The sequence below is a fragment of the Canis lupus genome, chromosome 31 (genome assembly GCF_048164855.1).
Source record: "Canis lupus baileyi chromosome 31, mCanLup2.hap1, whole genome shotgun sequence".
In the NCBI taxonomy this organism is placed as follows: domain Eukaryota; kingdom Metazoa; phylum Chordata; class Mammalia; order Carnivora; family Canidae; genus Canis; species Canis lupus.
In genome coordinates, this window is record NC_132868.1 from 40,580,822 (window position 1) to 40,595,361 (window position 14,540).

At 38.3% G+C, this 14,540-nt stretch overlaps 1 protein-coding gene across 5 annotated transcripts in view; it reads left to right on the forward strand.

The window, feature by feature from the left end:
* NAALADL2 (N-acetylated alpha-linked acidic dipeptidase like 2) overlaps window positions 1-14,540 on the forward strand; it is an 880,805-nt gene that overhangs the window by 224,485 nt on the left and 641,780 nt on the right. For all 5 annotated transcript variants that reach the window (XM_072808120.1, XM_072808121.1, XM_072808122.1 and 2 more), the window contains exon 2: window positions 7,909-8,410. In XM_072808120.1, the coding sequence (XP_072664221.1) occupies window positions 7,909-8,410 (502 nt within the window). The remainder of the gene's footprint in view (window positions 1-7,908; window positions 8,411-14,540) is intronic.

Sequence of the window (14,540 nt, forward strand, 5' to 3'; positions counted from 1 at the left end):
TTTAAATTAGTTCTTCTGCTTGCCAAATTTTGTCTGAACTGAATGATAGCATTCTGATATTGAAGAACCTTATCATAAATACAGGACCTCAGGTGGGCCCAACTAACCATTCAGTTAGTGTGTTGCACAAATTGCAGGTGCACATAGGTATGGAAAGCATGGCTGGCCCACTCAGGGAACTGACAGGTGGTCATACATATGCAAGCGATATAAAACAAATTTATACAAACCTGCTGGATTTCATCAAATAATATCCCTTCAAATGGTTTTGACTGCATTTTGAAATTTATAGCTCATTAATTTGGTATCCTATAAGCATACTTTTTACATGTCATTTAGTGATCAAGGTAGCTCAGACCTCAGAGTAAAGTCTTAGTTTTATACTCTCCAGCTTGATTATCTGCTCTGCCTAATTTAGTGTACTATTTAAGAGTAGTTTTTGACTTTTTCCCCCCTCCTAAAAACGAAACACAGATAATTCCCCCTTATTTTATATATACTGTTTATTCAATTAGTGAAGCATGAACAACAAATAATTACTGTCATTTCTTTTATGCAGCGGACATACACAACTACAATTAAAAAAGTAATTCTTAATGCACTTACAAATGCTATAGCAATTGCCAGGGCCATTTTATAAAGCCAGATAGAAAAAGGAAATCTCATTATACTAAAAAAAATTAAGTCAGGGAACGGAGTCTTCTGAATTACTGTTTTTATGGTTTTATCTTTGGCCCTGCTCTCACGTGGAGACCATTAAAGCTTTCAACAACAAGTATTTATTCCACAAACATGGACTTTATTTGTATAAAGTAGGTTCATACTGAAAAATTTATGTCAAATGTTTTTAGCCCATAAGAAATGTTCTTAAACTTAAATGTGAAAATTCCTCTGGGCACTCCTGTAGTTCACGGGTACAGCAGCCAGAGTAATACTGCACGAAGGTACATAATGAATGCCTTTTGATGATGCACTGACATTTCTAAGAAATGCCTTTGCCTCAAATCAATCTGCTCAAACCAGAAAATTATTTGACATTCAAAGCTTCAGGAAACACTATATGAACATTTTTCCCCCATTGTACAATAAAGATTCAATCACAGAACTGTCATAGGAAATTGAGATCCTGCCTTATGTTTTCGAGTTAATCTGCCAGAGTCATTTATTTATTTTGCTTATAAAATAACTTTTACCAGTAGGCAAGCCTTTGTATGTGTTTCTAATTCTAATAAGATCTACACAATCTCTCCAATAACTGTTGGAGTTGAAAACACTATCGGTGTCATCGTGGTCAACACGTGAAGTCAGTCACCTAGGACGAACGGTTTCCTACAACAAATGTATGCAGCTCATGTTTATGATTAATTATCACCAATTCCTGGAACTCTTAAACTAAACCCTTTAGCACTATAGAAGTGCCTTCTTGCTCTTTCTGTAAATAGACTAAAAAGAAATTTTGTAATGGCAAGATATAGATGCTGTGCTTTAAGTGAAATGTAATAGTAACTTCTCTCTCTCTCTCTCTCTCTCTATATATATATATATATACAGAGAGAGAGATAAATATATATATATTTGATAATATATATATTTATATTTTTATAAATTATTATGTAAATATAATATTTATATATATTTAGTCACATCTCTCTCTTATCTGAGCCATAGCTAATAATTAGAAGATGCTTCCCATCTTCAAAAATGCTGGAGTCCGCTGCTCAAATTCTTACTATCTCTAGGCTCTTGTGGCTGAAACTTACAGCCTCTGGATATAACTTAATTTAACCAAGTTTGTACTTTATAGTCGTAAGCTCCAATTCCTCTATTCTCTTAAACTATAGGATTTCTAGAGTAATCCTTTATTAGCAGATCACTTACACTGTGTTAGATCTGGTTCTAAGCACCTTTAATAATTCATCTCATTCATTCATACTGATGATAAAAATACAGTGCTATTATTATTTCCGTTTTACAAATGTGGAATTTAAGCATAAAGATACTAAGTAACTGGTCTAAATTACATAGCAGAGCTGGAATTTGAATCGGGTAGACTGACTGTAGAGCCCACCAATTTAGAGATTGATAAAACCAGGGCATTTGCGTAGTAAATTCCTTCACTGTGATTCCTGAGCAAGAAAATAATAGTGCTGTGATCATATTTCTAAGTGGCATTAGTAACATATAACTTTTAAATGAAATTTTTGTTTAACGTGTATTTATCATCTGAAATATTTGCCAGCCATTCGTTTTTGTTAAGCTAGATCTGCAGCAGCCAGAGATTGTGTTACATATTGAGATTTCTGCCTGTTTTGTATTCATCTTTTATTTCTATATAATTTATTTAGTCTCAGCCAGTGAAAATGTGTGAAAGAAAGCATTCAGAAGTAACAATTTATTTTTAAACTAATCATATGCTCAGTAAGAATACAAATTCATTTTTTATTGATCTAAGCCTGTCATAATCTGGAAAAAAAATACCTTTTAGCATAAGTTGTATCTGCTTTCTTTTCCTTATAAAGGGATAAGTGTATATAAAAGATAAATGCTTGAGTATATTGAATTTTTAAAACAACTGAACCTTTGGTGTAGGCCTGGGTGGGAAGGGATCTCACCTAAGTGAATAAGAGGTGTTGAAAACATGGAGAAGATTAATCTACCTTTCACAAAACATTGTGCTTTTTAAGAAAGCCTAAATGTTATAATAGAGAATGTAAGGATGCTACGGATATTTCTGTTTGAGGACATGTAACAGGTTTCTATGACCTGGTCTGCACCTCAAGTACGTTGACCCTGTATAACACCAGTATGAACTGTGCCGGTCCACTTACACCTGTTTGTTTGTTTTTTTTCCCCATAAATACAGCATAGTACTGTAAATGTATCTTCTCCTTGTGATTTTCTCAACGACAAAGTTGAGAGTAGGGTATAGAATACATCTAACATACAAAATACGTGTTGCCTGACTGTTATTGGTAAGACTTCTAGACAACAGTAGGCTTAGTTAAGTTTTTCTGGGGGGAGGGCATTGGAAGGTTGTACATAGATTTTCAGGTTTTTGAGGGGTTGACACGTCTAACCCCACGTTTTTCAAGGGTCAACTGTGCATCGCTTTTAGAGCAAAACTCACATGGCAGATACTAAAATCTACTACATGTAGTTTCCAAATTACTCAAATAGACTTAGGCATAAAATAACATGACTATATAAATTCAACGAATATCAGTAATAGAAAATATATGAGATTTCAATAGCATAAGTATGTGATCATATCTAAGACATCTTTTTATAATATGATTTTTTTATTATTATACTTGAAAATTTGAAAGTTCTGGTAAAAACACTGTCGTGTTTCTTATCTCACAGAACATAGGTATCTTATTTCATTTTAATTTATTTAGTTTTAAAGATGTATGTATTTTAGAGAGAGAGTGTGCACATGCACATGTTAGTGGGAGGGAGGGGCAGAGAGCGAAGGAGAGAAGCAGACATCTGGTTGAGTGCCGGGCTGACTGGGGTCGGCGGGGATGGATGTGGGAGTGATCCCACCCCCCTGAGGTCATGACCTGAGTGGGAATCAAGAGACCAACACTTTACCGGTGGAGCCACCCGGCGCCCCAAGCATAGCCACTGTCAGGAAAGCTACATTCATTGTGGAATGAGTAAAATAATTTGTGGTGACTCAGTATTGAATATATGGTCACTTTAATTCAGTAGTTTAGTGTTTGAGTTTATTTTCGAGGAGTTTATTTTAGACAAAGGGAAACAACTGTCAGGGCAGAGATTTATAGTGTATTTTTTGCAAAATGCTATGTACTATGTTCCTTAAAGCAAGATAATTTTAAGAAATGGATTTCTAAGTTTATATAAAATACGTGTAAATATATATATGAATATATATGTATGCAGTATATATGTAACTCGTTTTGCTAAATAAATGGTTAAAAATGCTTCATCGTATATGTTCTCACATGCTTATTTTACTTGGAAGTTTTCCTGAAATACTTTGGAATTTGTTACATCGAATGGCTCCGTCTACCTTTGACCCAGTTACCATTCTCCCGGAAGATAGAATTTAGGGTAAATTCGTGGATGTGTCATGAGTCCACAGGTGGTAGCAGGGGGGGCAGGCAGGTAACCATCATGGTGAGGACTTACTGTCCGTATCTGCGTCAACTGATGGCTCTGGCTGATGTTTGAAAAGCGTTAAGTTGCTGTCGTACCCGTGACGAAGGCCTGCGGGCAGGCTAGAGATGAAAACTGTGCCTCACCACTGCAGTGGGTTTTAAAATGATTTGTGGAGAAGTGACTTTGTTTGTATTAGAGGCCACAATTAGAGATCTCACACTTCTGTAGTAACTCCTGCGCGCCAAGTCTCCCTGGAGCATAAACCATGTTCTTACAATTTCCAGTTTTTAAACACTCTTTAAAGAGAGAGGCTCCGATTCATTAAAATGGGAAGCAGGGGAAGTCTGCAGGACCTCCCTGGGTCAGTGTCTAAGGAAATTAATCAATAATGCATAAACTGAACACCTAAGTAAATATCATAAGACCGTGGGCAAGGTGGCAGGGGTTTATTGATGTTTCAATAAGAAAAAAAAATGACTAGCGTTAAGAAATTGCAGTATTTTATAATTTATGCTCCAATAAGTTGAATTGTGGTGTATTTAACATTAGTTTACTGTCAACTTGTTAATCTCATATTTTTATAAAACCACAAATCATTTTGAGAAAAATGTACCCAGATATCACTTCCCTTAGTCTAAAAAATATTCAACTCTGGACCTCAGTTTCCCTCTTCTGCATTGAGAGAGATGTTAGAATCATGGATCTTAGGGCGTCTTTATTTCTACCACCTTCAAGTTTTTCCTATCCTCCAAAATTTTCTTTTACCCTTTTTTTTTCTTTTAACCGAGTGTGATTTCGGAGTCCTCCTCTCCTCTACCAATTAATCAACTATCACTTAACCTAGATGAATAATTATCACTAACTCCAATTATTGCTCTCTCTCTCTCTCTCTCTCTCTCTCTCTCTTTTTCTTTCTTCTCTTAATATGATCCAAGACAAAATTCAAATGTTGGGCTTTCTTGAATCATTTTAGAAATCAGGCCACTCGAAAGGGAGGGAGGGAAGGGAAAAAAAGGGGCCTGCAGAATCATTCCTGAGGCCGCTGTAACACATAGTGTCAAATAAACACTCGCCTTCATGATAACACTTGGTGTGTCGTACAGTGTTTTTCCTTTTTGTCTCTACATGTAGACTGAGTGTAGACAAGTGAATCACACCCAGCACATATGTATGTGAGTGTCCGTGCATGTGAATATGATATACCCTTTTCCTTCTCCACAATGTCTTAGAGACCCATGTAATGTCTTCTGCATCACTAAACCCATTTCTTCCAACAATCCTTCCCAGTCCTCTCTCCTCTAAATACCAGAGACGTCCCTTCTAGCCCATCACAGCCTGTGCAACACTCAACGGATGTTTTAGGTGCACTCAGTCTAGTGACAACATTGTGACATTTATGTTATTTTCATGCCCATGTCACAGAGGAAGACCATGGGTTACACAGAAGTTAAGTCTTTTGCCCAAAGTCCCCCTTCCCTCGCTTTTTCTCTTAACCTCTGCCCTCTGCTCTCCTACTAGGCCTATATGGACTCCTACCCTGGTAGTTCTGGATTTTTCAAATGGTTCATGCACCAGGAATTCCCATTCCTCTGTGTGTTTATAAATTTCCCCCCATCTGATCTCCTTCCACACTCTGGTCGGCCCTAGTTAGCTCTTCCTCTCCTGCCAGAAATATCTTAGAGAGGTCACTTTCTTGGGATATCCTTTCCAGTGGTGTATGCTGGAGTCAGTCACCCCTGAGTCTCCCTGGCACTCTGCATTTTTAATTCAACCATAGGTCCATGCATGCATTTATCTCTGACTGAATTGTTCCTTACTTGAGGAATAAGGACCCATGTATCTCTGTTTTCATCGCCTATCCCAGTACCTGGCATGCATTGCTCCCTGTTAGTGAGTCAACTGTGGGTAAGAATGAATCCTAGGGGTATAGGGTCGTGAAGAGAAATCTCGTTAGAATGGCAATTCATATTTTGTAAGATTGATATTTAATCACATTTGAATTCTCTGAAAAATTCAGAACGTTTTAATTAACACGGACCTGTGCCAGCCGGGATCAGAGTAATCCGTACCCAGGATTCCGTGCTTGACACCACTCCCTTTCATGAAGTCCCTGTTTGTTTTATTGGAGTTTACTTGTTAACCACTGGCCCTAAGGCAATTAGCTAATCAGTTGTCTGTTGAGCGCTATTCTTCACCCACCACAGTGGGGCGCACAGAAAAATCATAAAACCTAGTGAGGGACCTTCGAATCCAGCTGGGATGACAAATCGACTACACAGAAAATACAAAGTATAAATACTCCCAATGGGCAACCATAATGCACCAGTGGGCCACTGAATACAGACTGAAGACCACGAGTAGCTAATTAGCCCAGTTGGCCTAATACCACTCTGCAGGACATAACTAACTGTCATCCAAAACCGTGCAGGGGAGAAAATCTCCATCTGCTGCTCCTGCAGCAAGGTTATGAAACCAAACTCTCCTAGCTGGCAAAAGGCTTCCCTTTTTTGGATAGATGCCATCCCAGACCTTTATTTAAAGTTCAGTGATCCGGGCCAATCCATGTCACTGATTCACGGAACATTTGGTCTTCTGTGGTAGCCTGAAGTTCTCCAGTCCTTTTGATACCTCACAACTATGTGGTCCACCATATTTTGCTGCTTGTATTCCAATAGCATTGTGGCTCCTTTTAGTTTTTATTTCTATTCCATCCTGAATCTCTTTTTAAAAACAGTTCTGATAATGTAAATCATCCCAGGGTCTCTTTGTTTTTCCTCTTTAACGTAATAAACTTAATAAACAATAAACCACTAAAGCAATAACGTTGTGCTTTATTGCTTCTGCGCTCGGTTTTTCTTAAAAAGTGATTTCGACCACATGTAAGCTTAAACTTTGCCTTCGTTATAACATATTGTCCTCAATGCTCTTGTCCATTTGTGACTTTTTTATTCTCCTGAGCTTCAAAGGAATGACTGTACATGTGTCTATTTTATGTTTTCTCAGTTTCTCCAAGTACCTTCTACTTTTATTTTACTTTTACTTTTTGTCTTCTCTTCCTGTAATAAACATCAACATCAAAATAGAAGATTAAATGATTAACAGAGATGTGATTTTTCTATAGAGACAATATATTTCCTCTGATTATAATCACTACAATTTTATGGGTATCTAATATGGATTGCTGCTTTCTTTTGTTTTCACAGTGGAGATTTTCTTTATTAATTTGTTTTGCCAACCTTAAAAGGAAACGGCTCGTTAAAAAAAAAAAAAAAAAAAAAAAGGAAACGGCTCGTTGTTTTACCAGCAAAGTGTTTTTGTGGTTTGTTTGTTTGTTTTTTCCTCTGGAATAGCAGAGGGGTTACGAGTCTGGACCTGCAAACTATGGCAAAGCATAGGCAAGACTAGAGATCAATGGAGAGGACTGTCGCTTTTCAAGAAAAGAAGAAAGGTGGGAGGACTGCTAAGAATGAAAAGTCTATCGGAGGGAAGTGAGGGTTCAGGGTGGTGATGGTTTCTCATTGGCTGAGTTGTTGTATTTTATTTGCTGAGCTTGTTACCGAACAGGGAGACATTTTTCTTCCCCCTTTCTCCTGCTGGGGTAGTAAAGTAGGTTTCTTCCAGTTGAGAATGCAAGGTGTGTCTCTTCCCGTTGGGATCTGTCATTAGCTGAGGGCAAGGTGTGAGAGCTCCCCTTGCTGGTCTCCCCACTCCAATTCAATTGAGATTTCCTCTATTCAATTTTACAGTTCATTTTAAGAAAATATGCTTCCCTTATTTTCGCAGGTAAAAAGATGGCCTATCAGAAAGTCAATGCAGATCAAAGAGCGCCAGGACATTCACAGTACTTGGACAATGATGACCTACAAGCCACTGCCCTTGACTTAGAGTGGGACATGGAAAAGGAACTGGAGGAGCCTGGTTTTGACCAGTTCCAGCTAGATAGTGCTGAGATTCAGAATCTAGAGAATCCAGAGACTACAGATCTCAATCTTGATTCCATTCAACCAGCAACTTCACCCAAAGGAAGGTTTCAGAGACTTCAAGAAGAGTCTGACTATGTTACCCGCTACACAAGGTCTGCACCAAAGAGCAACCCCTGCAACTTTTGCCGCCTTTTAAAAATACTTTGCACAGCCATCGTTTTATTTATTTCGGGGATTTTGATAGGCTACTATGCACATAAAAAGTGCCCTTCAAATGCTACGTCTTCAGCAACGCTTGATCTTCAGTTATACCAAGAGATTCTTGAGACGATCCAAGCGGAAGATATTAAGGAGTCTTTCAGGTAGGTGTAGAAGAAGTGGATGTGGGTGGGATGCATTCCCCGGGAAAGATGTCTCTCAGGGAGCACTGAATGGGTGATTTTGCCATGGTTTAAGGTGAGTACAGCAAGCTAAGCAACAAAGCTTAGCAACCCACCCTTCACAGCGAGGGTACACATTTCAGATTTATGATACTGCGCTACAGATTTATGATGCTGTTCTATTAATTGATGATAAGAACCATAACTACTGTGGAGACTAAAAGATTCCAGTCATTGCATATGCTCCCTCTTGGGAAGCCCAGGTAGCCAAATTGAGATGCAAAGACAGCTGGATATATGTGTAATAAAAACTAGGGCATTAGCCATATGATTGAAATTTTTAATGACACCAGAATGAAATAAATAAACCTCTTTTATGGGCTGAAGTAACTGTCTCTTATGGTTAGAAGCTAAGATAAGCACTGATAGTATTTTGTTTCCTATACCCCTGGGCATCTTAGTGAGCATATTTTTATTAAAAAAAATTGGGTTCCATATATCACATATTTCTAAAAGTTCATTTGTCTCTCTGGGTAAGTTGGCATATGACCTCCCTAACCAGAATCTGTTGGTTTTTAAGTTAAATGATGATAAGATATTAACGGGCATTACTTCTGAGTTCTTGGGGAAAGTTTCACTATTGCCGGATAACTAATGGGTAACTTGAAAGTTTCGTCACATCATTAGCATAGATGTTGAGTCGTAAAGGGTTTTCTAGTTTCCGCTTTTAGGGAGATGAAGAACTGGAATATAACTTTCCCATATATTTTCCATATTTGCCAAGAAAGGACAGTTCTAAGTGAATCATCTGTGTTGTTCACGGGTGGATAAGAGAGGGATACGACTTCCCCGGGACATTCTCCTTGGGTCACACTGACTCGTTACAGCCACGGTGTGGGCATGTGTGCATTTCTAGGGATCTTCTAGGGAGATCTTCTGCCCACTGAAGATGATTCATTGAATCTGTGTTGCCGAAATGCCATGTGTATTGGTGTTGGTGAATTATTATTCTCTTCCTAGAGATCATGCTGGCAATTTGTTTCCTATCTGCTGCTCACTGTTGCATAACCGTGTCCTATGCAGATAATAAGGCTTTCCATGATATTTCCCAATGTGATATTGTTTATACAGAATTGAGCTGAAAGACCTAAGATTATCTCATAGTGAGTGATGGTAGCAGTCAGGATCTAACAGACAACAGGAAACTCTGAATATTTAAAGTAGAGGGCACTGTGAAAGGAGAGAGATCACTCCGTCAATGATAAAGTCTGAGAAGGCAGGCAGCACAGTGAGGCAGCCCAAAGAAAAGGAGCCATTACCAGACGTAGGCTGGAGGGACAGAGGGAGTTGGGCTAACTTGGCAGGAGTTGGAACTTTCTGTATATACACAGGTGCAGGGCGTGGGGTGGAGGTGCAGCCTCGCTACTGAAGGCAGAGAGAAAGCAGGAAGTCCCGTAGCTTCTCCCTTTCTCCAGTTCTGCAGGACCCTCCTGCTTGTCCTACTGGCTGACCCCGCGGGGCTGCTGCTGACTCGGAGCCTGAAGGGCTCAGCTCCCTGCAGCATGGGAGGGGGGCGGGGGTCAGGATCTGTACGCATTCTATGTACAAACTAGCCTACGGATTTATTTTCTTTCCCTGGCTTTCTTGGTCTTACCCCCCCCACCCCCTTAGCATTCTAGGCATCCTTAAAAACTGATTTATGTCCTTTTTTTGCAAATAGATAGCTGGTTCTAAAATTTAAAATATATAATTAAATTAAAATATTCAGTATTTTCCTCAGAATAGGGGTTGCAGGACAGTAAGGAGTATATTCTCCTCTTAAACTTGAACATCAACAAAATATATATTTAAAAGATAGCTACAGAAATATAACCACTAGCAATTATATTGCCAGGCACTATTCAGTGGTTGGACACATATTCGCATTTGTGCTCCATCAAATAGCCACATATATTCTTTATTGAGATAAGAGATTTTTCTTTAATAAATATTTTGTTACAAATACGTTTACGGTAACTTTCTCCAAATAACATCTCTTCATCCAAAAACACCCTTTTCCCAAATAGTCATGCTAACCACGTGCCTTATTGTGAGTTCCTGTGTTTACCAAGCCATCTGAGCGTTGATTCTGTATATCACAGGTTCCTACTGTTACTTCTCATCAACTTATGAGGATCAACTTATTAGCCCACGGTGTTTTGTGCGTCAGTTGCTCTCTCTGTTCACTCTTGGTTTTCTACCCCTGTCCATGCCCCAAGTCTATGTCGGTTCTTTCCAAACATCTGAAAGCTGTGCAATATAAAGGGCAGCCTCTCTGGGAGGGCATGGACCAGATTCGCTCGGCCCTGCGTTAGATTCCTGTTGTGTAGCAGACATCGGATAAGTATTTTTCTAAGGGAGGGAAATGAACCTCTGAATAAGTGAGAAATGGATCTATATTTCATTGATCTATGTTGCTATGCATTTGGAAAATCATCTAATTTGCCATTTATATTTTCCTATTATCATATTCAAAACCTTATTAATATACCTACTTATATTATAAAATATATGTATGTTATATAATTATAGGTACTCAGAGGATGTGCTGTGTTCTGATTAAAAACAAAAATTATAACTCCCATCCAAACCAGATACTGTAAAACTGTTAAAGGACACTGTTGATGTCTCAGTTCCAGCTGAGGATTGAAGACCATTGATGCCATGTTTCTTATTTATTTATTTATTTATTTATTTATTTATTTATTTATTTATTTATTTTGATGCCATGTTTCTAATTAGGACCAGCATGCAGACCTTGGGGGTGCGGAGGGTAGCATAAATCTCTGGGATGATCACCCAGTTTTAGCCCATGGAAGGTTGGAAAAGCTAAGAAATATAAAAGAGCTCCTCCCTCCCTCCCTCCCTCTTCATTCCTTCTTTCCCTCCCTAATTACCCCAAAATAAAGCCCACATAATACATGAACTTCAGCCAAGTGCTTGGTATGTTGACCAAATAAAAGAAACCCACTCTGAAATTTAGTTATACTCGCTCACATTCTTAGACATGGTCAAGATTAGCAGAGGGATATGAAGACCGTGTTAGTGTGTATAAATGTGGGGGGTGTATTAATCTTCTGACATGATTCTCTGCGTCACTTAGGCCTATGCTTAACTTGTTGCTATTTGAAAAAACAAAACAAAACAAAACAAAACAAAACAAAACACAAACGCCTTCACTCTTTTACGTTATGGGTTTATTTCTTCCACGTGTCTTCTGGGTAAGCCAGCAGGGTGTATTCAGATAAATAGCCGACATATTCTGATGGGTCCGAATCAAAATAGGCCGTTGAGAGTTGCTTGTGGTGCCTTGAAGCAGTAACTATTTAGATAATGCACGTTTATTGTGAGCATCAACACAGGGGGCTGGGCCCACACAATAATCCATGAATAGGAATTATTCATTTGATCAGGCCTTCTCCATCTAGACTGTGGATCCAGTTAGCTCCGGGGACCTCCATAGCCACCCTCCACTGAAGTGCTGAAACACCAAAGTGACCTAACTCCTTTTCCATCTGTACTACCTATTTCTTTCTTTCTTCCTTTTTTCCCCTCCCAACACCAACTGCTATATCCCCCCCAGTATATGACCCTACCGTTTCTATTCTCCAGAATGAAATACTATTTTGAAGACCAAAGGCATTTGTGACTCTGTGTCAAGTGCTTATCCCTGGTCTAATCAGCTTTGGTCAGTTGGGGTGCTGGTCACCTTGTAATAAAACATGTTTATCTAGAGCTGTTGAGAGAACTTTTTAACTTAAAGAACCTTCACTGGGCGGGTATAATGTTTCGTGTGTGCTATACAATGAAGTCTCCGGGCCTTTCTTCATTTATCACATATTTTGTTGAATGAATGACCTGTGTGTGTGTGTGTGTGTGTGTGTGTGTGTGTGTGTGTGTGTTAAAGATCATAAACACATCGCTGAACAGAGTATGTCAAAAACTTCAAACTTCAGTTACCAAATATAATACTATAGTGATAAAATATTTGAAACGGATGGATTAATGAGGTTTAGCATAGTTTTGAATGCAGGGACGTGTTGGCTTTCGACAGCCTATGGATGCTGTGAAATGGTGACAAGGAAAGCGTGTGCTGCTGTATCTTAATGATGGCTAACATGGCATTTTTTGTTCTTTTTTAAATGGAAAGGACATGGTTGTTGTTCTTACTTACAAGTAAAATATATGTAGAAAATTGGAATTAATTAAAAATCACTCGTACTCCTGTCACCCTTTCATCATTTTTCTTTCTATCTTTTCCAATCAGTAAGCAAAATTGTATCATTACATGTATATTCCTTTGATATCTGCTTCAGAATGTGTTTTACCTACAGTATATTTAGAACCATTTTTCAAGCCAATAAATATAGATCTAAAGCATTATATTAAAATACTGCTGGTATTCCATTATGTAGGTGTCATAAATTTATTGAGCCTGTTTCTTATAAATGGGCATTTAGGTTGCCTCTGCAAATACTCTTGTACATAGGTCTTTGCTTCTTTAATTATTCTTTTCTGATAGATTCCTGGAAGCAAATCACAGATTCAGGGAGTTTAAATTTGTTCAGTTATTTGCTTTGTCTTACCAAATAGCTTTCAGAGCTGCCAGCTTTCTAGTCCTTTATTTGGTTTGCTAGGCCAAAAATAATGTTGACAAACTTTTTATATCTTAATTGACCATTTGCATTTCTTTTTTGCATACATGCATGACCTACTTTTTAAAGCATCTCCCCATGGTTTTTATATGTTCTTTCCCATGGCCTTTACAAATTGAGAAATTAAAATATTATAATAGTAGAACAGTCTATTACTTTATGTATGGTACCCCATCTTTCTGGATTTTATTTAGTAGACGTATTTGTTAACAAAATAAAATGAACAATAAGCTATCTAGGGTTCATCTATTTTTAAATGTCTGCATTATCTGGACAGGGGCAATATTTCTTACCACTGTCTGGCTTGGTACAAGCAGTTAGGCATGAGTTCAGTTCTGCTGTGAAATGATCTTTACAAACAAACACTGTATTTTTTTTTTTCCAGCTGGTAATGAACTCTTCAAAAAGCATAGGAAACATAAATTTTCTTCAGCAGTATCTTGATGAATGAGACCTTATCTGAAACCTAGATAGCATTCAGTATTGTTTATGTACTTTATAGTCATTACTTGTTGATATAATATATTGAAATGGATTTTCAAATCTAGTTTTCTCTTTTTTTTTTTTTCAAATATATGTTTAGAAATCATCTACTGCTTTGCTGCTTCTCTTCCTCCTCCTCCTCCATTCTTTTTCTTCTTTCTCCTCTTCCTCCTTCAGTGCCTTTTGGCGACAATAGCGTATTCAGTTAGTCATACATGTAGCTTGAGTGGTACATTTCATAAATGCCCATTAAACTTTGCCAAACTTTGACACTGTGTGGTCATGTTACTTGGCTTTAATGACATTGAATTTCTTCTCGAAAGGAAAAGTTCCTACTTTTATCAGGCCGACTGACTGCAGCAAGAACCCTAGATTATAGCTACCCTATATCCCAAGGAGTCTAAAATCTTAGAACCCCTACTTGTTAGCATCTCCTATATCCTTATGATACCTCCTTATGCTAAGATGATCACCTGAAAGGAGAAAATCTCTGTACAAGCCATCTAGAAATAAAAAAGTGTATAATTCACTCTTCTGGTGAAATCTTTGTCTACCTGCCTTCACCTACCATCCCTTGACATAAGATAGTCAACAGTAGGGCGGCTTCTCAGTGCCATTCGGTTAACCCTGACACTAGATTTGTTTAGTTGTTAGAGTGTCACTGTCTTTCCTGTGCTCAGAGCGTGTCTTCATTTTGTCATCCTCCCCTTTCCACGTCTGTCCCCCACAATCACCTCCTCCTGTTGAAGAGCGCTCCAGTCCCTTTACCAAAGATTGCATGATTGGTCTGGTTTCCTGTTCCACAAAACTCACAACTGCACAGTCTCTTCAGTCTTACATGAAGGAGACAAGGTGGTCCTTGCCTAAAGAAAAGCTGGCTGTGGAGTTCATGGGGGCCCACAGACTGTTTCTGGGTTTTCAGAACATTGGGAAGT